We start from the raw sequence: 27,300 nt of genomic DNA, 5'->3' as shown, positions 1-27,300 counted from the left end.
ATCATGTGATTCAAATGTTACCTATTTCATATACACAAAAATACATAAATATATATTTAGCGAGAATAAAATGTATTTTTTAATTTCTAAAACTAAATTGCAACAAAACAACAATAAACTTGAAACCAAATAAATAAATGTGTAACCACGTAATGTTTGTCTCCTAATGTAACGCTACTTAGAAGGGTCTTCCTTCATTCAGAGGCGCAGATTGTAGCTGTCATGACAGAGCTGTCCAATCAGAGCGGTGGAGCCGCTCCCAATCCACCAATACGCGCTCAGAGACTTACATGAGCAGTGACACTAATGTCACCTTCCACGCGATCATGCTCACATGTGGATGAGTGAATGTGAAAAAGAGTTACATGTTACACGCATTGCTCCTTCAGTATGTTACCTTTCGGTTAACAGTCCGAAGTCACTTCGGTTCCTGTCTTTGTAATGCACACGGTTGCGCGAAGGTGTTCTCTCTCATGGTGAAAGCTGAGCTGGTCAGGAATCTCGTGCACTCGCGACAATGTTGTATTCCAGCAGCGGTGCAGTGAGAGCCGCCGTCCTGTGCGTTACCCGCTCTCACTGGAGTCCAGGTAATGCACTACACTCATACTTAGATCTGTTGTCCATTAAAATGTGTTGTTTTAATTCATATAGCTGGGTGTTGAGAACATGGCAGGAACATTGCTGCTGTGTGTGTGAAGTCATTCATTGTGCATAAACATTTTCAGTTTTCTTTCTCCACATCTAAAACCCAAATTAATATGTTTATGAATAGGCACAAAAGTATAAATTACACACTGGAAATCACCACCTCCTAGACCTCTAATACAGATTCTGTAGGGCACTTTTGTTCCTCAACAGATCTTCAATTAGTAGTAGTTCATGTTAAAGGATTAGTCCACTTTCAAATAAAATTTTCCTGATAATTTACTCACCCCCATGTCATCCAAGATGTTCATGTCTGTCTTTCTTCAGTCGAAAAGAAATTAAAGTTTTTGATGAAAACATTCCAGGATTTTTCTTCTTATAGTGGACTTCAATGGACTCCAAACGGTTGAAGGTCAAAATTACAGTTTCAGTGCAGCTTCAAAGGGCTTTAAGTGATACCAGACGAGGAATAAGGGTCTTATCTAGTGAAACGATCAGTCATTTTTAAAAAAAAATCCAAATGTATATGCTTTATAAACACAATTCCGCCATTCCGCCTTCCATATTCTTCAAAAAGCTTACGCTGTATATCCTACGCCTTCCCTATTCAACTTACGGAAAAAATTAAACTGGCGCCGCGTTCGTTCCGTAAGTAGAATAGGGAAGGCGTAGGACATTCAGCGTACGCTTTTTGAAGAATTCGGAAAGCGGAAGCACGTGCAAGGCAATCATTTGTGTTTATAAAGTATATACAGTTGTATTTTTTTTAGAAAATGAGCGATCGTTTCGCTAGATAAGACCCTTATTCCTCGTCTGGTATCGTTTAAAACCCTTTGAAGCTGCACTGAAACTGTAATTTTGACCTTCAACCGTTTGGAGTCCATTGAAGTCCACTATAAGAAGAAAAATCCTGGAATGTTTTCATCAAAAACTTTAATTTCTTTTCGACTGAAGAAAGACAGACATGAACATCTTGGATGACATGGGGGTGAGTAAATTATCAGGAAAATTTTATTTGAAAGTGAACTAATCCTTTAAATGTCAAAGTCAATGTTACATCAAAGTTGACCCTGTTTATTGTCTTATTATCTTAATGTTAACTGGTATGAATAATTGTGAACAATAAATAAGTGCATGCATGGTATTCCAAAGAAAACATAAGCGTTTGTAAACCTTTTATAAAAGTATAGTAATTTGCTTTACTTTTGAAACAACTTTCCTTTTTGACTGATGTTGATGTTCATTTGAAAGACAGACATTTCTCTTATTTTTTTAACACCTCAGCTCTCATATGTGACCCTGGACCACATAACCGTAAGCTCCAGTCCATAAATAATCTTTTCATTGATGTATGGTTTGTTAGGATAGGACAATATTTGGCCGAGATATAACTATTTGAAAATCTGTAATCTGAGGGTGTAAAAAATCAAAATATTGAGAAAATCGCTCTTAAAGTTGTCCAAATGAAGTCCTTAGCAATGCATATCCACTCACAAAAATACATTTTTGATATATTTAAGGTAGGAAATTTACAAAATATCTTCATGGAACATGATTTTTACTTAATATTCTATTGATTTTTGGCATAAAAGAAAAATCAATAATTTTGACCCATACAATGTATTGTTGGCTATTGCTACAAATATACGTGTGATTTATGACTGGTCCAGGGTCACAAATAGGGAAATCTCTTCACAATCATTAATACTTAAATTAATACTTTTATTAAGCAAGGATTCATTGAATTGATCGAAAGTGGCAGTTAATATTTTCTGTGTGAATTCAAATGAATGAAATTTCATCATAGAATCCTGATGAAAAACTATTACGGTTTCCACAAAAATATTAAGCATCTGTTTTCAACATTGATAATAATAATAATAAATGTTTCTTGAGCATCAAATCATTGTATTAGAATGATTTCTGAAGGATCATGTGACACTGAAGACTGGAGTAAATTCAGCTTTCATTACAGGAATAAATTAAATTGTAAAATATTTTCAGTGTCAAATAGACAACAGTTATTTTAAATTGTAATAATGCTTCACAACATTACTGTTTTTTTACTGTATTTATTATCAAATATATAATGCAACCTTGGTGAGCATAAAAGACTTCTTTTAAAAACAAAAAATTTAACCGATCCCAAAATTTTGAACAGAAGTGTACATCAAATTACAGAAGTAAAATAGGTTGCAAACTGTGTTTTTTTTTTGGTTTTGTTTTGTTGTACAGGGTCTGTGTGGTGTTCATGCAGGAGTGTGTCTGTGAAAACAGGGGGATGGAAAACCAAGAAAGTTCCTCAGAGATACCTGGGACAGCCAAGCCCGTACACACACCCTCACCTCATCAAACATGGTGAGAAAAAACAAGTTTGGTCTCCATTTCAACTCTTTTCATTTGAAGTCAAAATCTTATGACTTTCTTAATGTTTGTTCTTGGTCTTATCATTAATGATTATCTTTACACATTATTCCAAAGAAGAAAAAGTTTAACATCTTGCTCCACCTCTGAAACCTTTGGTTGATGTCACTTAGACCATGCAGGCAATTGGTTTATAGAGTCAAATAGCTATTTAGCCCTTGTTTTAGGTTGTTTTAGCCCTTTGTTTTAATGTTCTAGGTAATACAGCCTTTACAAATAGAGATATATCGGCCTATAATCGGTATCGGCAGATAAAAGCCAATTTTCACACTATCTGTTATCGGCGGAAAGTTTAAAAATAGCCGATAGTCAGGGCCGATATATATCCTGTCAATCAAAAGAGGGCAAGAAAATGCACTGAATTTGTGCAGAAAATGCTAAGAAACCAGTCTGATGTTCAATATTAATAGTAATTATATGAATTTATAACATTTAAAAAGTAATCTTCAGAATTTAGTTAATGTGTGTTAATATTAATTTTAGTAATGTGTTTGTTCATAACTGATACCAGTTACTCTGAAACAAGTTGATGAAATGGAGAGAATAAAGTTTTTATTTGCATTTCTTTCAAAATATAATAATAAAAAATATAATGATTAATTATTAAATTAAATTATCATTAATTTAAAAGACCTCAAACTATCGGTATCTTTATCTGTATCGGCAGATAACGCTCTGAATAATCGGTATTGGTGGAAGAAATTTAGTAATTTAGTATCTGTGCATCTCTATTTACAAATTTTTTAATTTAAGTAACTCAATGTAGATTAACATTAATTAATAAAACACAATTTTTTATTTTTTTTTGTCATCGAATATTCTGTTTCACTTAGAAATACACTACTGTTAAAAAGTTTGGGGTCAGTAAGATTTTTTTTAAGACCTTGCAAATGTTCCTCTCATAGGTGAGGTGACGCCAGGTCTCACCCAGACGGAGTTTGAGTTCCGCCGGCAGCGCTTGGCGTCTCTGATTGAGATGCAGGCAGAGCGACTAACAGGTTCTGGAGCCTCTTCAAACTCCTCCCACATTGTCATCGTCCTATCGCATCCCATTCGCTACATGACCAATGACATCCCTTACCCGTTCCACCAGCACCAGGACTTCCTGTACCTGACAGGAATTATGGAGCCGGACAGCGCGCTGGTGATGTACGGATCGGGTAAGCCGGACCAGGCTGTGTTGTTTGTGCCACGGCGAGACCCGGCCCGAGAGCTTTGGGACGGGCCTCGCTCGGGGAAAGATGGAGCAGCTGCTTTAACGGGTCTAGAGCGGGTTCACAGCACAGAGGAACTGGGTGTATTGCTAAAAAGCATAAAAGGTAAAAGAAAACAGGTGTACATTTACATGCTTTCAAGGTTTACATTTGCATCAGTAGCTTACTCTTTTCTCTTTCTCTTAGGAGGAACTATATGGTACGACAGCTCTCAGCCTTGCCATCCTCGGTTACACCAAAGTCATGTGCACCCCCTATTGGAAGGACAGCTGACGAAGTCTCTCCGACCTCTCACTCATTCCCTCAGAGCCATTAAGAGCCCAGCAGAGGTCGCTCTGATGAAGGAGGCAGGACGGATCACTGCCCAGGTCATAAATCCTTAATAACAGTACTGTATGTTGTGGCAAATTAAAGGGTTAGTTCACCCAAAAATGAAAATTCTGTCATTAATTACTCACCCTCATGCCGTTCCACACCCGTAAGACCTTCATTAATCTTCAGAACACAAATTAAGATATTTTTGATGAAATCTGATGGCTCAGTGAGGCCTGCATAGCCAGCAATGACACTTCCTCTCTCAAGATCCATTAATTTACTAAAAACATAAAAACAAAACATAACATAAAAACAAAATAATGACTTATATAGTGATGGCCGATTTCAAAACACTGCTGCAGATCGTTATGAATCATCGCGTCGAATCATGATTCAGATCGTGTGTCAAACTGCTGAAATCATGTGACTTTGGCGATCCGAACAGCTGATTTGATACACTGATTCATAACGCTCCGATGCTTCATGAAGCATTGTTTTGAAATCGGCCATCACTATATAAGTCGTTATTTTGTTTTTTTTGGCGCTCCAAAAATATTCTCGTCGCTTTATAATATTAATATTGAACCACTGTACTCACATGAACTGATTTAAATATGTTTTTAGTACATTAATGGATCTTGAGAGAGGAAATGTCATTGCTCCCTATGCAGGCCTCACGGAGCCATCGGATTTCAACAAAAATGTCTTAATTTGTGTTCTGAAGATTAACGAAGGTCTTACGGGTGTGAAACGGCATGAGGGTGAGTAATAAATGACATTATTTTCATTTTTGGGTGAACTAACCCTTTAATAAGAAAAATAAGTTGTTTGTGTAAAGATTGATCATTTCGGTTATGAGAGACTTGATGAAAGTATTTAAAGGGTTAGTTCACCCAAAAATGAAAATTCTGTCATTTATTACTCACCCTCATGTCGTTCCACACCCATAAGACCTTTGTTCATCTTCGGAAATGAAGATATCTTTGATGAAATCTGAGAGCTTTTTGTCTCTCCATTGACAGTTTGCACAACTACCACTTTCAAGCTCAAATTAGTCCATAAGTAATCCATGTGACCCAAGTGGTTTAACCTCGATTTTATGAAATGACATGAGTACTTTGTTTGCAAAAAAACATAATTCACCATTTTATTTACAAAATATTATTCTCCAACGCATGTTCACAAGAGCACCATGTCACAAGTGTGTTGTGTTGAATCGAGAGCAGACATTTTTGCATAAACGAGTGTTGGAGATTAATATTTTGTAAATAAAGTGATAAATTAAGCTTTTTTTTGCGCAAAGTACTTGCGTCACTTCATAAAACTGAGGTTAAACCACTGGAGTCACATGGATTACTTTAATGATGTCTTTACTACCTGTCTGGGGCTTAAAAGTAGTAGTTGCGTAGGCTGTCAATGGAGGGACAGAAAGCTCTCAGATTTCATTAAAAATATCTTCATTTGTGTTCTTAAGATGAACGAAAGTCTTACAGGTTTGGAATGATATGAGGATGAGTAATTGACAGAAATTTCATTTTTGGGTCAACTAACCCTTTAAATTTGCCTGAGGAGACAAAACGTGCTATATTGAGCTATGTGTTTATCTTCAGGCATTTAAGAAGACGATGGCCATGTCAAGAGGAGACATTGATGAGGCTGTTCTCTATGCAAAGGTGAGCCGAGGGACTAAATGCATGAATGCACACACAAACAGTCAATTTGAACAAAATATTCTAATGTGTTTTGCAACCTGTACCCTGTTATATGGGTGTTTCATAAACTTTCAGCATTTTTCTGTCCCTGGGTAGGCCTGTCATGATCGTGAATTCTGTTTTGACAATTAATTGTCATACAAATAATTGTGATTAACAATATGTTTTTTTTTTTTTACTTGCGTATACACGTAGAATCGCATATAATACAGTGATGCAAATTTTATAAAACATGCCCATATGGTTTACTTTAATGCTGTGAAATATAATATAATATAATATAACAATGTAACATAATATAATGCTATCTAATTAAATCCACAAATGTTCATTTTGTATGAAAAAAGACCTTTACAGGTGCTGGTCATATAATTAGAATATCATCAAAAAGTTGATTTATTTCACTAATTCCATTCAAAAAGTGAAACTTGTATATTATATTCATTCATTACACACAGACTGATATATTTCAAATGTTTATTTCTTTTAATTTTGATGATTATAACTGACAACTAAGGAAAATCCCAAATTCAGTATCTCAGAAAATTAGAATATTACTTAAGACCAATACAAAGAAAGGATTTTTAGAAATCTTGGCCAACTGAAAAGTATGAACATGAAAAGTATGAGCATGTACAGCACTCAATACTTGTTGGGGCTCCTTTTGCCTGAATTACTGCAGCAATGCGGCGTGGCATGGAGTCGATCAGTCTGTGGCACTGCTCAGGTGTTATGAGAGCCCAGGTTGCTCTAATAGTGGCCTTCTGCATTGTTGGGTCTGGCATATCGCATCTTCCTCTTCACAATACCCCAAAGATTTTCTATGGGGTTAAGGTCAGGCAAGTTTGCTGGCCAAGTAAGAACAGGGATACCATGGTCCTTAAACCAGGTACTGGTAGCTTTGGCACTGTGTGCAGGTGCCAAGTCCTGTTGGAAAATGAAATCTGCATCTCCATAAAGTTGGTCAGCAGCAGGAAGCATGAAGTGCTTGAAAACTTCCTGGTATACGGCTGCGTTGACCTTGGACCTCAGAAAACACAGTGGACCAACACCAGCAGATGACATGGCACCCCAAACCATCACTGACTGTGGAAACTTTACACTGGACCTCAAGCAACGTGGATTGTGTGCCTCTCCTCTCTTCCTTCAGACTCTGGGACCCTGATTTCCAAAGGAAATGCAAAATTTACTTTCATCAGAGAACAAAACTTTGGACCACTCAGCAGCAGTCCAGTCCTTTTTGTCTTTAGCCGCTTCTGACGCTGTCTGTTGTTCAAGAGTGGCTTGACACAAGGAATGCGACAGCTGAAACCCATGTCTTGCATACGTCTGTGCGTAGTGGTTCTTGAAGCACTGACTCCAGCTGCAGTCCACTCTTTGTAAATCTCCCCCACATTTTTGAATGGGTTTTGTTTCACAATCCTCTCCAGGGTGCGGTTATCCCTTAGCCTGGTAATACCAGACTCTGCTACTTCACTTTGCTTCGTAGACAGAGTCTGGAATGGCATAATAGAGAAGTGTTTTCTCTCTCGCTAGGGGACGCTTGTCTGAAGTTTAAAATCATTGGTTACCCGTAAGCCAATCAGATACGTTTAGTTATGACGTATGTTATCCGCCTGTACAGCCGCATCGAAGCACAGACATCATGCATCGAACTCAAATCTATGATTGAACTTCCACTGTAAACCTGTTGTAAACACATGATGATGTGAGCGAAATACCGGAGTGAACATGGCTGTAAACGACTTTTGCAGATTATGCGAAGTTAATGCATCCCGAAGTTTGCATCCCGTGTCTCGTTTCCCATTTCCGCGGTCGTTTCGGTTTTCGATTTCTCTAACCTACAATGTAAAACTCGGCGCTTAGCATCTACGTCACGGCTCTCAGCCCGCCCTCTGTTCGTTGATTGGCCCGGCTGTTTCCAGACCGGTGGCAAACACAAAGCTCTGACGCTGTATCAGACTGAGTACAGAAGCGAAATGAAATTGAGCGGAAGTAGGAAGTCTGACGTAGTCAGGCTAGTTATCCCTATTGCTTGTACACTTTTTTTTCTACCACATCTTTTCCTTCCCTTCGCCTCTCTATTAATGTGCTTGGACACAGAGCTCTGTGAACAGCAAGCCTCTTTTGCAATGACCTTTTGTGTCTTGCCCTCCTTGTGGAACGTGTCAATGGTCATCTTTTGGACAACTGTCAAGTCAGCAGTCTTCCCCATGATTGTGTAGCCTACAGAACTAGACTGAGAGACCATTTAAAGGCCTTTGCAGGTGTTTTGAGTTAATTAGCTGATTAGAGTGTGGCACCAGCTGTCTTCAATATTGAACCTTTTCACAATATTCTAATTTTCTGAGATACTGAATTTGGGATTTTCCTTAGTTGTCAGTTATAATCATCAAAATTAAAAGAAATAAACATTTTAAATATATCAGTCTGTGTGTAATGAATTAATATAATATACAAGTTTCACTTTTTGAATGGAATTAGTGAAATAAATCAACTTTTTGACAATATTCTAATTATATGACCAGCACCTGTATATACTATAACTGTCTTTTTTTTAAATATTCTTTGGTAAAATGTCATACAAAATAAATGGCACAATTATTGCAGTTATCTAAAGTAATTGTGATTAGACTGAATAACCATGATCAGGGGCTGCATTCACAAAACATCTTAAGACTAAAACTAGCTCCCAACTTGCCAATTTAGGAGAAACTCTTAAAAATAATGGCCGTGTCAGTCGTAAATTTTTGCTCTTAGAGCATTTCACAGAGTGTTTTAGTGCTAAAACTAGCTCCTAAATCAGTGAAGAGTTAGGAGTAGTCAAGACTCAAGAGGCCAGTATAAGTATATTTGTGTTATTTATTTTTAAGCCTTTCAGAAGTTTTTGTAGCTCTGAAATGTTGGGGTAGAATTACTTTGTAAAGTTGCCATTGTTTGGCCATTGTGCAGCACAGAGGTAATGGAGCGTCTGAGAACTGAAAATGTACCACAGAAACACAAATGACGTCAGCGAGCTCTTGGAGAGTCAAATCTTAGTGTACTCTGTGTCCAGCGCACATGCTGACTAACATCTCTGCCTTCTCTCTTCCTTTCTCTTCTGTTTCTCTTTTTGGCTTTCCGTATAGTTTGATTATGAATGCCGTGCTCATGGCGCGAACTTCCTGGCATATCCGCCTGTGGTTGCTGGTGGAAACCGAGCCAACACACTTCATTACATCAACAACAATCAAATAGTGAAGGTGAAGTGCCAAACACACTCATAATCATTAATGGAGCGGGAGGGAGAGTCTACAACTGATTCATAAGATAAACAAGGATGAAACTTGAAGTCTCTCTTCCTTATTTCTCTTGTTCTATATAAGCTTTGTGTGCATGTTTAGTTTTCACAAGGCAAATGTACGATACACACGACAAAATATTATCACAATATTGAACTAACTCTTTCTTTCTCAGGATGGAGAAATGGTCTTGCTGGATGGGGGCTGTGAATATTTCGGTTATGTGAGCGACATCACACGCACTTGGCCGGTGAATGGAAAGTAAGTCTGACTTTCAACAGAACTCTCATTGTCTCAGACGTAACGTGGCTTTAATTTCATGCTATTAGTAAGTAATCAATCAGCGCTCCAGTCCTTGCTCCATGTGCCGTCTCCAGGTTCAGTCCTGCTCAGAGAGAGCTGTATGAGGCCGTGCTGGAGGTGCAGTTGGCCTGTCTGTCTCAGTGCAATCCTGGCGTCAGTCTGGACTATATTTATTCCACCATGCTCGCGCTGTTGGCCCGGCAGCTCAAAGAGCTCGGGATCGTCCCACAAAGCACCAGTGATACAGACACACTGAAGGTACCCTGACTTAGGGAAAGTTCACCCCAAAATTAATTTTTGGATGTTATTTACTCAAATCAAATATCAGCAGATACCATCTTAAATTAAATATTAGCAAAATCACACATTAAATCATGATTAAAATGTAATTTGTGATGGCCAGGACTACTTGAGCAACAACTTGGGGCTTGAGGGCTTTTTTTTACTAAGCAAAAGGTTTGGGGTAGGACAATATACTTTTTAAATTTAACTTTAATCAATTATTTTTAATATATTCAGTTGATCAAAAGTGAAAATAAAGTCATTTATAATCTTACAAAAGATTTCTATTTCAGATAATCAAAGGATCTTTAAAAAATGTATGATGGTTTCCACAAATATATGAAGCAGCACAGCTGTTTTCAACATTGATAATATTAATAAATAATCAAATCATCATATTTGAATGATTTCTGAAGGATCATGTGACACTGAAGACTGGAGTAATGATGCTGAAAATTCCGTCGCAAGAAGAAATTACATTTTAAAATATATTCAAATAGAAAACATTTATTTTAAATTGTAATAATATTTCAGAACTGTACTGTATTACAATATTACAATTAAATGCAGCTTTGGTGAGCATAAGAGACTTCTTTCTTTCAAAAACTGACACCAAACGTTTGTATATTTTTAGTGTCGGTGCTTAAGATAGAGTTTTTCCTTGCTGAAGGTATTACAATAACAGTCAACACTAAAAGTTCCAAGATTTTGCGGATTTCATTCATTTTTTAATAGAACCAAAGCCATTTTACAGACATTAAAGGTGCCATCGAACGTTTTTTTTAAAAGATGTAATATAAGTCTAAGGTGTCCCCTGAATGTGTCTGTGAAGTTTCAGCTCAAAATACCCCATAGATTTTTTTTAATAAATTTTTTTAACTGCCTATTTTGCGGCATCATTAAATATGAGCCGATTTATGCTGTGCGGCCCCTTTAAATCTCGTGCTCTCCGCCCACAGAGCTCACGCTTGCCTTAAACAGTGCATAAACAAAGTTCACACAGCTAATATAACCCTCAAATGGATCTTTACAAAGTGTCCGTCATGCATGCAGCATGTATGCGTCGGATCATGCGAGTATAGTATTTATTTGGATGTTTACACATTTGATTCTGAATGAATTTGAGGCTGTGCTCTGTGGCTAAAGCTAACATTACACACTGTTGGAGAGATTTATAAAGAATGAAGTTGTTTATGAATTATACATACTGCAAGTCTTTAATAATGAAAATAGCGACGGCTCTTGTCTCCGTGAATACAGTAATAAACGATGGTAACTTTAACCACATTTAACAGTACATTAGCAACATGCTAACGAAACATTTAGAAAGACAATTCACAAATATCTCTAAAAATATCATGTAATCATGGATCATGTCAGTTATTATTGCTCCATCTGCCATTTTTCATCATGGGCTGGCATATGCAAATATTGGGGGCGTACATATTAATGATCCGACTGTTACGTAACAGTCAGTGTTATGTTGAGATTCACCTGTTCTTCGGAGGTCTTTTAAACAAATGAGATTTATATAAGAAGGAGGAAACAATGGAGTTTGAGACTCACTGTATGTCTTTTCCATGTACTGAACTCTTGTTATTTAACTATGCCAAGATAAATTCAATTTTTAATTCTAGGGCACCTTTAAAGCAGTTCTTTTCTAACGAATTTGCCCACTTTCAACTAGACATTTTAAGAAAATGAATATGATAATTTTATGCAAAAACAAAACAAAAAACAATTAAATATTTAGCCTGTTTATTTGTTGAATATCTGTGATTTTAAAAGTCTGTGCTTTTAAAAAAAAAAATCTGTGTATAGATGTAAATGGACATCTTTTGTTGTTTGAGTATCATATCTTACATGCTTTATTTTGTTTGGTCAATCCAGCTTTTTTGAACACAAAAATGCATCCTATGTAAACATCATCCAATGCCCAAAGTAGATTTTGGTTTGCATTAACATAATATGTTGCATTAACATAATATACGTGTGTACTGTGTGTTTTTATTATGTATATATAAATACAAACACATTCATGTATATATTTAAGAAATATTTACATGTGTATATATATTTATATGTATATATAATTTATATATTTAATATATAAATTCTATACATTTTTGTTAAATATATGCATGCATGTGTATTTATATATACATGATAAACATACACAGTACACGCGTATATTATGTTAACACAAACTTTTATTTTGGATGCAAATAATTGGATTAATTGTTTGACAGCACTAGTTTTTATGCACATATCTCCATGACATGAATTTCATCATCAGCACAGTAGGTGCGTACTTAACATGCACAGACAGATTTTCTCTGTAGTTTGCAAGTGCTCATTTGAATGTTTTGCCAATAATTAGTTTGTCCACAAGGTTGAAAGACCGGAAGAACAACAACAAAAAATTACTGGAGATGGCAACAACAATAGACACACATTAACAAGGATTTAAGAGAAACTCACAACTCTATTTTAAACGAGAACTTTTTTTTCAGTCATAATTTTTTGAGAGAAAATAGCGCAGACAATAATGAAACTTTCTAGTGTGCACGTGTCGACCGCATACGATTGATTCTTGTTTGTCTTATAATCGGTTGTGATTCTTCAAAGTATGTATTAACATATACTGAAAAATGTGTCACGGGACCAACCTTATACCAACCTGAGATTCAGGTTCACAGCACTGAACACCAGGAATTCGAGGCGTTCTTTATTTATTTAAATGAACTTCCTTAAAGCTCCGTGGTCAGGAAATGACTATAAGTCTTCCTGCCCAATTTAAATGCCAAAGATCTGCACCACTTACAATGTCTGTAAAGCACCATACTGCTATGAAAGCTTAATTTCACTTAATGCTGTTTATGAGGCCAACAAACCAACATGTTGGTCAGTTAAGCCTGTTGCGACTGTGACTGTGTGCGCTTATTTCAGTTTAAATCAGTTTTCCAGTTCAGAGTTTTGTGACTGATCACATTACATGCTCTCAATTTTGTTGTTTTTCTCAATGGATGTCTGCTCTCTTCTTTTTTTTCCTCTTCCAGGCTGCACGGCAGTTTTGCCCCCATCACGTGGGTCACTATCTGGGAATGGACGTTCATGACACCCCTGAGCTGTCCCGTTCACAACCGCTGCAGCCTGGCATGGTGATCACAATAGAGCCAGGTAGAGTTTACTTTTAATAAAAACAGTGGTAACAAGTGGAGGAAAATGGAGATATCCACAGAATAAGAGAAAAAATGTCTTGTTGTGCATTTGAATGTCAGAATCGGAATGCAAAAAATCGAAGGCGGCCTTTAAAGATGTTTATAGTTGCAAGTCATTAAACGGGCAGAATGGACTGATGAATCCTGTGATGATTACCCTACTTTTAAACAGTTAGTTCACCCAAAAATTAAAATTATGTCACTTATTACTCACCCTCATGTCGTTCCACACCTGTAAGACCTTCGTTCATCTTCGGAACACAAATTAAGATATTTTTGATGAAATCTGATGGCTCAGTGAGGCTTCTATTGAGAGCAAAGCCAATTTGTAACTCTCAAGATCCATAAAGGTACTAAAAACATATTTGAAACAGTTTATGTGAATTCAGTGGTTCAATATTAATATTATAAAGCGACAAGATTACTTTTTGTGCGTCAATAACCCCCCCGAAATAACGACTTTTCAACAATATCTATGGGCCGATTTAAAACACTGCTTCATGAAGCTTCTGAGCTTTATGAATCTTTTGTGTCGAATCAGTGATTCGGATCTCCTATCAAACGGCTAAACTGAAGAAATCACGTGACTTTGGCGCTCCGATTCACTGATTCGATTCGTAAAGCTCTGAAGCATTGTTTTGAAATTGGCCCATAAAGATATTGTTGAAAAGTCTTTATTTTGTATTTTTGGCACACAAAAAGTATTCTTGTCGCTTTATAATATTAAGATAGAACCACTGTACTCACATGAACTGATTTAAATATGTTTTTAGTACTTTTGTGGATCTTGAGAGTTTGAATGGCTTTGCTCTCAATAGAGGCCCCACTGAGCCATCGGATTTCATCAACAATATCTTAAATTGTGTTCTGAAGATGAACAAAGGTCTTACGGGTGTAGAACGACATGAGGGTGAGTAATAAATGACAGAATTTTGGGTGAACTAACCCTTTAAAGCACGAATTTGAAATAAACAGTAGATCTACATAATGTTCACATGCAGTTCATAGGGGACATAATGTATTTGCCCTACACTTACAGCATGAAAAAAGTCAGAAAGGTGGGATATACAGGTGCTGGTCATATAATTAGAATATCGTGAAAAAGTGCTTTTTTTTTTTTTATTGTAAATTATTTTAAAAAATGAAACTTTCATTTATTCTAGATTCCCTACATGTAAAGTAAAACATTTCAAATGTTTTTTTTTTTTGTTTGTTTTTGTTTTTGTTTTTTTGTTTTTTGTTGATTAGAGCGTACAGCTCATGAAAGTCCAAAATCCAGCATCTCAAAATATTAGAATATTTACATTTGAGTTTCATTAAATGACCATCCCTACAGTATAAATTCCGGGTATCTCTTGTTCTTTGAAACCACACTAATGGGGAAGACTGCTGACTTGGCAATCATTGACACCCTCCACAAAGAGAGTAAGTCACAGAAGGTCATTACTGAATGGGGTGGCTGTTTACAGAGTGAAATATCAAAGCATATCGAATGCAAAGTTGACTAGAAGGAAGAAATTGGGTAGGCAAAGGTGCACAAGCAACAGGGATGACCACAAGCTTGAGAATACTGTCAAGTAAAGCCGATTCAAACACTTGAGAGAGCTTCACAATGAGTCAAATGAAGCCGGAGTCAGCGCATCAAGAGTCACCACACTCAGACATCTTCAGGAAAAGGACTACCATGCCACTTCTGAAACAGAAACAACGTCAGAAGCATCTTACCTGGGCTAAGGAGAAAAAGAGCTGGACAGTGAACAGTGGTCGAAAGTCCTCTTTTCAGATAAAAGTAAATTTTGCATTTCATGTTGAAATCATGGTCCCAGAGTCTGAAGGAAGACTGGAGAGGCACAGAATCCAAGCTGCTTGAAGTCTAGTGTGAAGTTTCTAAAGTCAGTAATGATTTGGGGGGGCCGTGACGTCTGCTGGTGTTGGTCCATTGTGTTTTATCAAGTGCAAAGTCCATGCAGCCATCTTCCAGGAGATTTTGGAGCACTTTATGCTTCCATCTGCTGACAAGCTTTATGGAGATGCTGATTTCCTTTTCCAGCAGGACTTTAGCACCTGCCCACAGTGCAAAAACCACTTCCAAGTGGTTTGCTGACCATGATATTACTGTGCTTTATTGGCCAGCCAACATGCCTGACCCCTGAATCTATGGGATATTTTCAAGAGAAAGATGAGAAACAGTCGATCCAACAATATACAGATGATCTGAAGGCTCAATAGTGCCTCAGCAGTGCCACAGGCTGATCACTTCCATGCCACACTTCACTGATGCTGTAATTTGTGCTAGGAGCAAGTTATTTGCTGTAATATGTGCTGCTGACCAAGTATTGAGTGCACAAATGAACATACTTTAAAGAACTTGAACTTTTCTGTTTTGAAAACCCATTTTTTGATTGATCTTAGGAAATATTCTAATATTTTGAGATACTGGATTTTGGACTTTAATGAGCTGTACGCTCTAATCATCAAAATTTAAAAAAAAAAAAACTTTTGAAATGTTTTACTTTACATGTAGGGAATCTTGAATATATGAAAGTTTCATTTTTAAAAATAATTTACAATAAAAAAATGAACTTTTTGATGATATTCTAATTATATGACCAGCACCTGTATACTCGGCATTCTGAGGAAAAAAGGCAATTCAGATTTTTCTTCTTAGAATCGTGAGGTAAAAATCTCGGAATTGGGAGGGGAAAAAAGTCCGAATTATGAGATATACACTCGAAATGAATACTGTTAAACTGTCATTTTCTGCCATCAGGTAGGCTCCACCCCCAAAAAACACATAATCACTGTTTGCAAACATCCAAATGTTCATCATCTGTTCATCAACGAATGCTTTCTAGCAGTCAGTTTATTAAGATAATTGGGTGAAGTTTCATTTCATGCTTTCTGCTACACCTCCTAGGCGTGATTGATTTGTAGCACCTCAAACTTGCATTCATCCATCCACAATAATTATTTACCATTCAGTCTTTGTTTTTTTGCCCATAATTCTACCCTTTTCATTTTACTTGCCTGTGTCAGATGTGGCTTTTTCTTGCATGGAGTAACCTTCATCCCTCAAAACAACAACAGACTGATGCGTTTCTAGAAAATTAGTTTCTTTTGCCAATTTTTAAAACCAAATTTACTTGTGACTTGTAATGCAAGTTTATTGATGAACTGTGGAAATGACAATACAGTTACTGAAGTATTTCCAGTAACTGTAGTGTCATTTCCACAGTTCATCGAGCAGCACAATCATTTTCAACTGAGCTTTCAATAATAAGAAAAGTTTCTCAAGTAGCAAATTTGAACATTTTTAGAATGATTTCTTAAGGACAAGGTCGAGGTAACAGTGTTTTCAAAATAATGGCTTCTGAAAATGAGGCTTTGCCATCGGAAATTAAAATAATAATAATAAAAATATCAAATAAAAAAGGCATTCTCTCCAGTGTTGTTATTGTTTACTAAAACTGTTTTTAATTGAGATAAAGCTGAAATAAAATACAAGTATTAGATGAAAACCTTAAACCTAAAAAACTAAAAACGAAAATTACAACTTTTGAAGGTTGAAGTACACTGTAAAAAAGAATTGTTGGTTTAACTTGGAAAAAGTAAGTTTCCTGGTTGTCTTAAAATTTTGAGTTCATTGAAATTAAAAATTTGAGTTAATACAATGAAGGCGATTGGTTTAATCAACAGAAACTCAAAATATTATGTTATCTGAACTACATTAATTATCTAACTTTGAACATAAGTGTATATATAACAAATAAAATTAATAGTAAATCAATAATAACAGTAAAGGGTAATAATACGGATAAATCGCAGGTATGTATCTTGAATGCACTGTAATGACTGTTGAACTTTCACATACTAGTCAAAGTAACATTCAACTTCTTAGCATTTGAGCTCTACTGCACACACACAAAAAAAAAAGTTAGTGAAACATAAGCTCTAAACTCTCTTCTCTTGCTCCCATAACCCAGGACTGTACATCAGCGAGGACGACAGCTCATGTCCAGAGCGATTCCGGGGTCTCGGGGTACGAATCGAGGATGACGTGGTGATCCGAGACCATGGGGGACCCCTCATCCTGTCTGCACACACCCCGAAATCCATCGCTGAGGTGGAGAGAGCTTGCGCACAAGGAGAGGACTGAAAGGAAAGAGTAAAAGATAGCAAATCCTTCCAGAATGAGTCTGTTTCTCTCATTTTTCATTAATACCAAACTCAGGAGGTCTGGATCTCACAGAACTTGCTCCAGTTATGTATTGAATCTGGAGGATTAAAGGGATAGTTCACCCAAAAATGAAAATGCTGTCATCATATACTCCCTTTGAATACCATAGTAGGAAAAAAATACTATGTCAATGTCAATGGGGGGGTGATATCTGCTTGGTTACAAACATTCTTCCAAATATCTTCCTTTGTGTTCAACAGAACAAAGAGATTTATACAGGTTTGGAACAACTTGAAGGGGAATAAATGATGACAGAATTTTCATTTTTGGGTGAACTACCTCTTTAAGAGCCGAATGTGTCTTGGACTGCGTGCAACGTCTCCCTGATAGCCAGTTCACTCCTACGCTAGCTAATTGGTTCTGATGGGTCATGTTTTTGTATTTGCACACCTATGTTCTAGGATGAGGGCTTATAGGAGACTTAATGAGGTCAGATGGAGAAACAAACAGATGACTGTGATTTAATGAGCATGGTAAACCATTTATGTTTGTGAGAGAACTGATCTGTTTCAATGTGAGATTCTGTACTTGTGATTGAGTATGACTTGAGTATGTTTGTCTGCTGTGGTTTTTATTGTTATGTATGTGCTTTTTTACTGTTGTCAAAATAAATTTATAGTTATTGATTGTTGCTGTAGTTTGTAAAGCCACCTTTATTGCTATAGTGTTGTGTACAGTGGAGATTGTTTCAAAGCAGTGATAAACATGAAAATAACAGAATTGATGAACAAACCAACAAGAATCAAACTTCATCAAATATGAGACATTCAAAAAGACAACAGTGTCTTTATTCAGTTCAGTTCAATAACTGTAAAGTTTATCAATTATGAAATTAGTTCAATTCATAAGCAGTGTTGGGGTAACACATTACAAGTAACTTTAGTTAAGTAATCAGATTACTTTTTCAAGTAACTAGTAAAGTAATGCATTACTTTTTCAATTTACAACAAAATATCTAAGTTACTTTTTCACATTTATTGACTGACAGCTCTCCTTTCACCATGTTGAGAAATAAAGAGCAGCGGTGTTGTGTGCGCTGTGTAAATATGATGGTTATTGTAGTTCTAGATTAAATGTGAGCATGCATTTACTCATCTCACTTGCACGAAAACATTCAGTATTCCTCAAAATGAAATAAAAACAGTGAAATGCAATCTCAGATTTATATGCAAACCTGTAATAATTAACTATATTAAATTACACAAATATACTTTATGTATTTAATCTCACTTTATGAACCAATGTCTTTGCTGCAGACCTTCAATGATCTAATTCAACCAACATAAAGTATAAATTACTTTATATTAAATTTAGAAATGAAAGAGTTCAACTTCTTCCTGTATCCTATTCCTCTTTAATCCAGAATGGCAGCACAGCTGAAAGGTTTGTTTGAGCTGCGCCCTCTACTGTACAGGTGTAAATATGCATTTCCTCCATCCCAAGGCTTATTTATTTCACTTTTGGTTTGAAAGAGCCTTTACATTTGCCAGAAATAGAACTTTTTTGTTATTAAAAAACAAACAAGCAAGCCCAGCCCAGGAGAGAATGAGTAACGCAAAAATAATGTAACATACTTTTCATAACAAGTAACTAAGTAACGCAATTAGTTACCTTTTAGGGAGTAATGCAATATTGCAATGCATTACTTTTAAAAAAGTAACTTTCCCCAACACTGGCTATAAGCAGCTGTACAGAAGACAACGGTCATTATTCAGCTCGAGTCCGTTCAATGTTGATTCAGGTCAGATGTGGCAAAATTCATCAATTATGAAACGAATTCCATTTCACTAGTCAATTACATAATTACTCACTGAATAGATTCTTCGCAAAAATAGGACATTTTTGATTCAGCACATATTCTAAATTCAGTTGAAAGTTTTAATAACTCCATAACATTTCTGGTGTAGCCAATAGTTATAGTTATATACTAACATTACTTGGTTTTAAGGCAGAGTAGTTTACTATTAAAAGTCAAAGTAAAAGTTATGAAGAATGAAGTCTAAAATATGTATAGTGCTGTTCACAATACATACACATATCCTCAGTAAGGTTGGAAATGGGAAAAACTCCATAAGAACATCAGAATTTGTTTTGGGCTGCTGTATTTTTGTGAATCTGACCAAATAATACATGTTGCAGATTCTAGCAAGCGTGAATCAGAATCTAGAGAGTTAATAACATCACCAGAAACTAGGGTGATCTAAACAGCATATTTTAAATTATGAATAAGCATGTTCTGATTCAGCTGAACTTGTTTGAGCTTAGCTGACTCATAATGCCCACTGTCTAAGTGGGCTTTGTGATGCTCTAAAAAAGCCGCTCAATGGGTGTATAAGTTTTTGAACAGAAGTGATTTTGAATGCTGTCTAGGCAGGCAGCTCATTGAGTTTTGGAGTTTTTTTTACTCTAAACATGCTAAGATGCACCAAAATGTGGTCTATATTTTGAGTTTTCTGAACTAAGCTGACTCAGAATGTGTAGATGACGCCCAAAAAGTAGGTCTAGGTAGGCATCGCACTAGGTTTTTGACAAAAATGCATTAATGCCTGGGTAAGCAAATGAGGCCCGGAAATGCGGTCTAGGTAGGCCACTCACTAGATATTGAGGTTTTTGAGCTGAATTGACTCTTAATAGGCTTATGATGCCCCAAAAATGCTGTCTAGTTAAGCAATGTCTCCGAGCTGAGTGGACTATGAAGGTTTCCTTGAGATCCAAAAATGCATTCTAGGTAGGCAGCTCACTGTGTTTTGGAGTTTTTGAGCTGGATTGACTGAGCATGCTTATGATGCCCCAGAATGTTCCTAGGTTTTCAGATTTTTGAGCTGAGCTCAGTCAGAATGTGCAGAAAGTTCTCAAAAAGTATGTCTAGGTGGGGAGCTCACTAGGTTGTGAGACACAACTCTCAGCTGAGATGACTTGCAATCAGTTTATGCCCAGAAAATGCTGAGTAAGTAACTTTTTGAGCTAAATTCACTATGAATTGAATATGCATATGATGCCCAAAATGATGGCTACATAGTCAGTTCCCTTGATTTTAAGACACAATCTCTCAGCTTGCGCTCGTAATGCGCTCATGCCCAAAAATGTGGTATAGGTAATCAACGTTCGAGCTAAGCCGAATCCGCTTATGACATCAAAAATGCTGTCTAGGTTTGAAGACCACAAGGTTTTTTGCGAAACAGCCCTTGAACTCAAATGACTAGTATGATGTCCAGCAACGCTGCTGTTTTTAGACACAAAATGCATCCCAATTTGTGTACCTGTGCACTATTCTGTCATCTTGTAGTATTAATAGTTTTTCTATTCATAGTTTTTCAGTGTTTTCACACTGAAAATCCCCCCACCCCCCCAAAGGGAGCCCAATAAATACCCAGGTGATGCACTTAATTAACCAAAAAAAAAAAAAAGTAAGTGTGGAACCTTGGACACTTCATGCACTCAACTGTTGTAGCTTTACTATCAGACTATGATGCTGAATTACAAAATAACCATGTATACACACAGTTTAGTAGTGCAAAGTATATAATGCATGATTTGGGACACACTCAGCTGAGATGATTCGCAGTATGGCCAAAAACGCTGTCTAGGTTGAAAGCCCATGCAAGATTTTTAACATGAATTGACTTTGAACTCATTTATAATGCTGTCTACATAGACAAGTCTCTATGTTTTTGAGTGTTTTGAGCTGAGCTCAATCAGACCACACCAAAGGAGCCCCTAATGCTGGGTATGCAACTTGAAATGTTTGAGCTGAACTGACTCAGAACACGACGATGCCCAAAATGCTGGTTGCATATTCAGTTCCCCTGGTTGTGGGACACAATCCTTCAACTGAGATGATTCGTAATGTGGTCATGCCCAAAAAAAGCTGTCTAGTTTTTGAACTAAGCTGACTATGAATGTGCTTATGATGTCCAAAAATACCATCTAGGTTGGAAGCTTACTAGGCTTAGCGAGAAAGCCTCTGAACTGAGACCATTGCTTGTTCTCTATTGCACTTCATTAGGGCACTTGACCCCTGGGCTTCACTGTCCCTCCTCCAGGTAGAATGCCAAGTCGAGTAATATGTTTCTGCTGAACAAGTCATTTCACTGTTAGTGACTCCATCATCTGACGATGCTTGGACGCCGTCTTGCACCCGCCCAGAAAAGTCGCAACTCCGAAACAGTACGGAAGCAGCACTGTCCGGGAAATCCCGATCGCCATCTCCCCCTCCACCCCCCTTTACTAATGTTACCGCACCTCCAACCTTCCCTCCCCCCAGCCAGAGGAGTAGAAACAACAAGCCGCCATTTTGTTTGTGCGGAGAGAGTGAAGGAGGCAGGAGCGACCGAAAAAAAAAGCCACTCGAGCGCCGACCACTGCGACTCTGAGCGCCGCCGGCTCCGTCCTCGCGGATCCAAACCGGATAAAACACAACCCGGGTGATTAGCGGAGGAAACGGAGGGAGATTATAGATTCTTCAGTGTGGAAATAAAAAAAGCAGACCGGGTTTGCCTTTCTTTTTCTGTTCTTTTTTTTTAAACGAGGCGGAAGAGGGCAATACATTTAAACGAAGGGAAGCTCGTCAGGGGGAAAAGGAAAATAACAGCGTCACGAAGTGGGAATATCTGTGAAATTACATCGCCGGTTGCTGGTGGACGACAGCGAAAGTGGGAAAAATTGCAGGAACTGTGCAAAAGAAGGGAGAAATTTAAAAGGGATGAACGCGCAGGGGGGTTCACAGCATCACAAAGCCTATGAAAGGGGTTTGAGGACCCCCAGATTTTGGGGGGTGCAGCTGGCAATATCACCCGGATCGGCAGATGCTTCAGACCCGAAATATTACTGAAGTCCACCTCGGTTCGGTTCATTCTATTTTCGACCCACTGCTGTTCCTCTCGCTCTTTCTTTAATGCTCCGCAAGGCTCTTCGTGCAGTGACAAATTATTCTTATTTGCTCGATGTGACAGTGCATTGAAATACAAGCAAATGCATTGACCAACTTCACTTGATTCCCATTCTTTAGTTCGTGGCGTGCACACAGCGAACTGCGAGACAACATCTTCTTGCACTTCAGACGAATTGCATACATGTTCTGTCCATCAGACAGCCACTTTTGAAATCATTTCTTTGCATTTTTTTGCATGCACGAGCTGTGCGCAGTGCAGGGTGGTCTCGTGAAGCAATGGTCAGAGATTTCCTGCAAACACTTTTAACTCGTGCAGTGGACACATTCACACAGAGGGCGCACGAGCCATATTCAGATGTGAATGCACAATAAACCATTTAACTTGACACTTTGAAGTGTTGTTGCAAAATACTAAGACATGGACACTTAAATATGCAAGTTGTCTGGAATCCTCTGAAGTGGTAGCTCGTGCATTCAAACTCAAGTCATTTCAGTCCTTGGATGCACATTTCTCGTGTTATTTATTCTGCAAAGAGGAGGAAACTTTTACATTCATATGATTGCTTAATTCTATTACGATTTTCAAGTATTTATTTGTTCTCTCTATCCAACTTGATTACTTGGGAGGAAATAAAGACGTCGGCGAAGGAGATTCATGTCAATTTTAAGGAGCTCGATGGACTTTTAATCAAAGTAAAGTGATGCTGTTTGAGAATTGCACATGCTACAATGCAAAGCGAGAAGGAATTCTGAATCTTATTGTTTGCTTATAAGCATTGCATGAAGTCGCACCGGAGTGAGTTCGCTTTCTCGTACACAACGCCTTAAAAAAAACCCCAACACTTCAGTTCGCCGCCGACAATGGCGGAAAAGACGGATGCAAGCAGCGAGGATAAATCTTGGGAAAATTGCTCAGTCGCCGAGGAGGCTACGTGAGTTTGCGGCGAGCTTGCATGACCGTCTGTCCCTCCCTTCACCTCCTCCATTCGGAAATATACTTTGAGGAACTAAAGACTAGAAAATCTTAAAAGGGAGCATTAAAGGTGGACTGAACATTGAAGCATTGCATTGCATGCATGTATCGTCCCATGAAAGGGAAACGGGAATACGTCCGGAGCTCGTGAACGAGGAGATTTCATTCGCACATCGGCTCGCGACTGCACAGGAAGGGCTATCCTACGCGGGATATATGCATTAACACTAAACCGGAGGAAAACTATGGCCGATAATGTGCTGGACTCCGGTCCGCCTTCAGCTAAGAGGCCTAAATTGTCTTCCCCGGCTCTGTCGGTCTCCGCGAGCGATGGAAACGGTAAATAATAATGTTCACGCGCTGCGGTGTGCGGCGTATCTCGCGCCTGCACACCGCCGCCGTTCGCGTGCATGTATGAATAAACACACGCGACGTGTGTTTTTAAGAGCTTTCTTTGCTTGTATTTGTTTGTTTGCATCATCCTCGGTATTTAAATAACTTCGCAGCATAGCTAGCAGGCTAATTTGCCCAGTGGTTTCATTTGAAGTTGATGAGGTGCGTTACAAAACTGTTTGTGCTCGATCGTCTGAGTGTGCAAAATAGTAGGCAGTGTTTTTCCGGGTATACGTTACACAAACTTTTGGCGTTGTGCGATGTCGAGAGTTGGGGTTGGTGTCAAAGGTTTATGAGGTGATGCATTTTGAGCTTGTCAGGAAAGGAAAACTCGACATACACGCGTTATAAATCACGTCGCTTTACTGACACACGGTTGGGAACGACGTCGAGATCACTTCTTATCAAGTTGCTTCACATTTAGTGTGTACTAAGTAGTTGACAAACCAGTGTTTGCGAGTTTCTAATAAACACTAAGCGGTAGATGCTGCCTCATCTAACTGGTTTTTCTATATCTTAAACTAGCTTAAGGTGGTTTGCTGGTCTTCCTGTCTGACCAGAGGACCACCCTAGGCTGGTTTAAGCAGTTTTTCTAGCAGAGTTTAATGTCTAGAAATCAAAGTTTGGTCATATTGTCTTATGCACTGTAGAGATCCACAATACAGTGTTTTAATGGTTGCTGTTATGCTTTTATATATATTTACTAATATCAAATAAGGTGAATTTGAGTCAACATTATATAAAAAAAGAAGCTTTTGATAACTGAAAATAAGTTTGGGATGTTTGGGGTAAGTTGTGCCACTGTTTATGTTGTCTTGTATGCACTGAGAAATGAGATGTTATGCAAAATGAATACTTGGGATTTTATTCCAGAGTTATTTTATTGCTGTCTATCCACCGTTTCTTAAAGATACCCATAAACCAGCCATAAATAGGTTATTTTAATATTCAGAATATTCATATTTCATTTTTAGAAATTTTAAATTCTATAGATTTTTTTTTTTCTTTTCTCCTATGCATTTCTTGAAATAATCATGCATTAAAAAAAAACATTTTTAAATATAAGGTGACATGACAAATTAAGACTTTTAGATTAAGGGGTTAACATATTACCTTACTCTTACCTATCCCATCCATTAAAAGGGTTATCCGTAGATTTTAAAACAGACTGATGACCTTAACAGAAGTGTTTTTTAACGTTTTTGTCTATGATGATAATCTCAAAACTCAAATCTAAATATTGTATAATTACTTGGCTGATAAATTAATCTATCATTATTGTCGAGACTGCATTCAAGAGTTTTCTTGCTTCTTATATAGAGTATGTTGCATGTGCAAGTTGTTAGTGCGTTGCTGTTATCAGGACTTGCCATTATGTAGGAAAAGGCCCCCATTTTGTCCCACTTGTCCATTGTTGTGCCATGCCATGTGTTTTTTATTAGTATGAACCATTAGGACATGCACACACCGGCTCTACTATATGAGGCGATAATCTCAGTTTTTTTTCTCGTCACGAGAGCTGTCATAATCTTGCAGTTTTCTCACCATCAGCTGAGATTCGTTAAATTTCACTGGTCAGTTTGTGTAGATTTCTTGCTGTGTGGTGTCTGATAGACCGAGATACTGAGCAGTCTAACTTTACATTAGAGACGTTGTCCATTTATTGTGTAGTATTATTTAATCTCATCAGGTTAATCTCAGTCTGCAAACTCACAACTTGGGTAAAATATGTTTTCTTTTGCTGTGGCTTTGCTGAAAAGGTCTCATTTTTTGGGCACACTATAATTATTCTCTAATGGATCTAATTATGAGTGATTTTTCTGTGAGCGACAACCTGGTTAAAGTCTGTTTTTCTCCATCTTTTAGATTTCGGCTCTCTATTTGACCTGGAGCATGACCTCCCAGATGAGCTCATTAACTCCTCCGACCTGGGCCTTCCTAACGGGATGGACCCCAGCCAGTTGCACACCAGTCTGGGAGGCGGAGGGATGTCAGGTCCTCTGGGCGGCTCGGGCCAGGACACTGCGGCCAAACACAAGCACCTGTCTGAGCTCCTCCGCCCTGGCGCCCCTCCATCCACCTCCACAGCCACCAGCAGCCCCGGTAACGCGGCCTCCCTGGGGATGATGGGAGGTCTGGGCGGCGGCCCGGTTACTCAGGGACTGGGTGGCCCTCAACAGCAGCAGCCTGGCATGATGCAGCAGCCTGGCATGGTGTCGGGAATGAACCGGGGCATGATGGGCACCCAGAAAGGGAACGGACAGCCGCAGAGCATGATGGGAGGGCAGATGATGAATGGTGCACCCAGAATGGGCTACGCCAATGTGAACATGAATGCGGGCATGGCTGGTAACGGGAACATGTTGCCCGACTCTCTGCAGCAGCAGAACGCAGGGCAGCAGATGGCGCAGGCAGCAATGAGACCGCAGCAACCAGGAACAGTGAACAAGGTAACCTGTGAACAATACTATAGTGAGACAAGTATGCATCCATGCACTTCAGACAGTGGAGTGCACACAAAACTTTAAAGCTAACTCATTACACTTCTGTAATCCGACATGTTTCTGAATGAAAGATCTATATTTTCCACTAGGTGTCAATATCTGTATCTTTATCTGTTAAAATATCAAAATAATCTGTATTTGGAAAAACAGAAAGTGAGCAGGGTCTAAACTGGAAGTTCGTAAAATTACATGAAGCTTGTTTTAATTCTGTTCCCTTTATAGTTTTATTTAACAAATATGTCTTGTATAATAAATATTTTTATTACAAATATCTTCTGATTAAAACAATAACATTAAAAGTTGTATAAAAGGGCAGTGTTGGGGGTAATGCTATTGACTGACAGCTCTCCTGTCCCCATGTTGAGAGAAATCGGGAGTAAGTGCAGAGGCGTTGTGTGCTCTGTGTAAATATGATGGTTATTCTAGACTAAATGTGAGCGTACATTTACTCATTTATTCGTCTGTAATCCAGAATGGCAGCACAGCTGAAAGGCTTGTTTGTATGAACTGCGCCCTCCACTGTACAGGCGTGAATTTCATTTCCTTCAGCCTGAGGCTTATTCATGTCACTGTTGGTGTGAATGGGCCTTAAAGTTATCACGCATATTACTGGACTTGTGGTGAACAATTCATCCGTGCAAGTTAATACACCGAAAAAAAATTGTTTGTCGTGGTAATCTTTAATCAAAATCTGAAAAGTTACTTCCGGTCTGGAATGGCGTTCCTTCCCTGATGATGCCAGTTTGACGGCTTGGGTTGAAAACGTATAAACCACTCCCCTCCAACCATTAGTCTGCTATGAGCGAGAGATGGAGAGGAGGAGCGCTAAAGTAAAACCCTGCCCTCTATTCAATATTTCATTTCACTTGGTAATACGTCGCAACACTGGAGAAAAATTGTTTGCA

General features: G+C 38.0%; 2 protein-coding genes across 15 annotated transcripts in view; both read left to right on the top strand.

Moving 5' to 3' along the window:
• Positions 1–278: 278 nt before the first annotated feature.
• xpnpep3 (X-prolyl aminopeptidase 3, mitochondrial) lies at positions 279–17,780 on the top strand. Its single transcript, XM_048199251.1, has 10 exons — positions 279–587; positions 2,881–3,003; positions 3,975–4,388; positions 4,470–4,651; positions 6,209–6,271; positions 9,439–9,552; positions 9,767–9,852; positions 9,969–10,152; positions 13,236–13,356; positions 17,381–17,780. Exons 1-10 carry the CDS (start codon positions 518–520, stop codon positions 17,551–17,553), a joined length of 1,530 nt encoding a protein of 509 aa, XP_048055208.1. The 5' UTR covers positions 279–517; the 3' UTR covers positions 17,554–17,780.
• Positions 17,781–21,786: 4,006 nt separating this feature from the next.
• The window catches only part of ep300b (E1A binding protein p300 b), a 47,942-nt gene continuing 42,428 nt past the window's right edge, over positions 21,787–27,300 (top strand). For 7 of the 14 annotated variants that reach the window (XM_048199179.1, XM_048199187.1, XM_048199121.1 and 4 more), the window contains exons 1-2: positions 21,789–23,837; positions 25,758–26,341. In XM_048199179.1, the coding sequence (XP_048055136.1) occupies positions 23,744–23,837; positions 25,758–26,341 (678 nt within the window). In that variant the 5' untranslated portion in view covers positions 21,789–23,743. Of the gene's footprint in view, positions 23,838–25,757; positions 26,342–27,300 lie in introns of all 14 variants that reach the window. The other 7 variants (XM_048199205.1, XM_048199174.1, XM_048199131.1 and 4 more) reach the window with 3 other exon arrangements.

This window comes from Megalobrama amblycephala, linkage group LG1, assembly GCF_018812025.1.
Source record: "Megalobrama amblycephala isolate DHTTF-2021 linkage group LG1, ASM1881202v1, whole genome shotgun sequence".
Classification (NCBI taxonomy): Eukaryota; Metazoa; Chordata; class Actinopteri; order Cypriniformes; family Xenocyprididae; genus Megalobrama; species Megalobrama amblycephala.
This window is presented reverse-complemented; position numbering and strand designations above follow the sequence as displayed.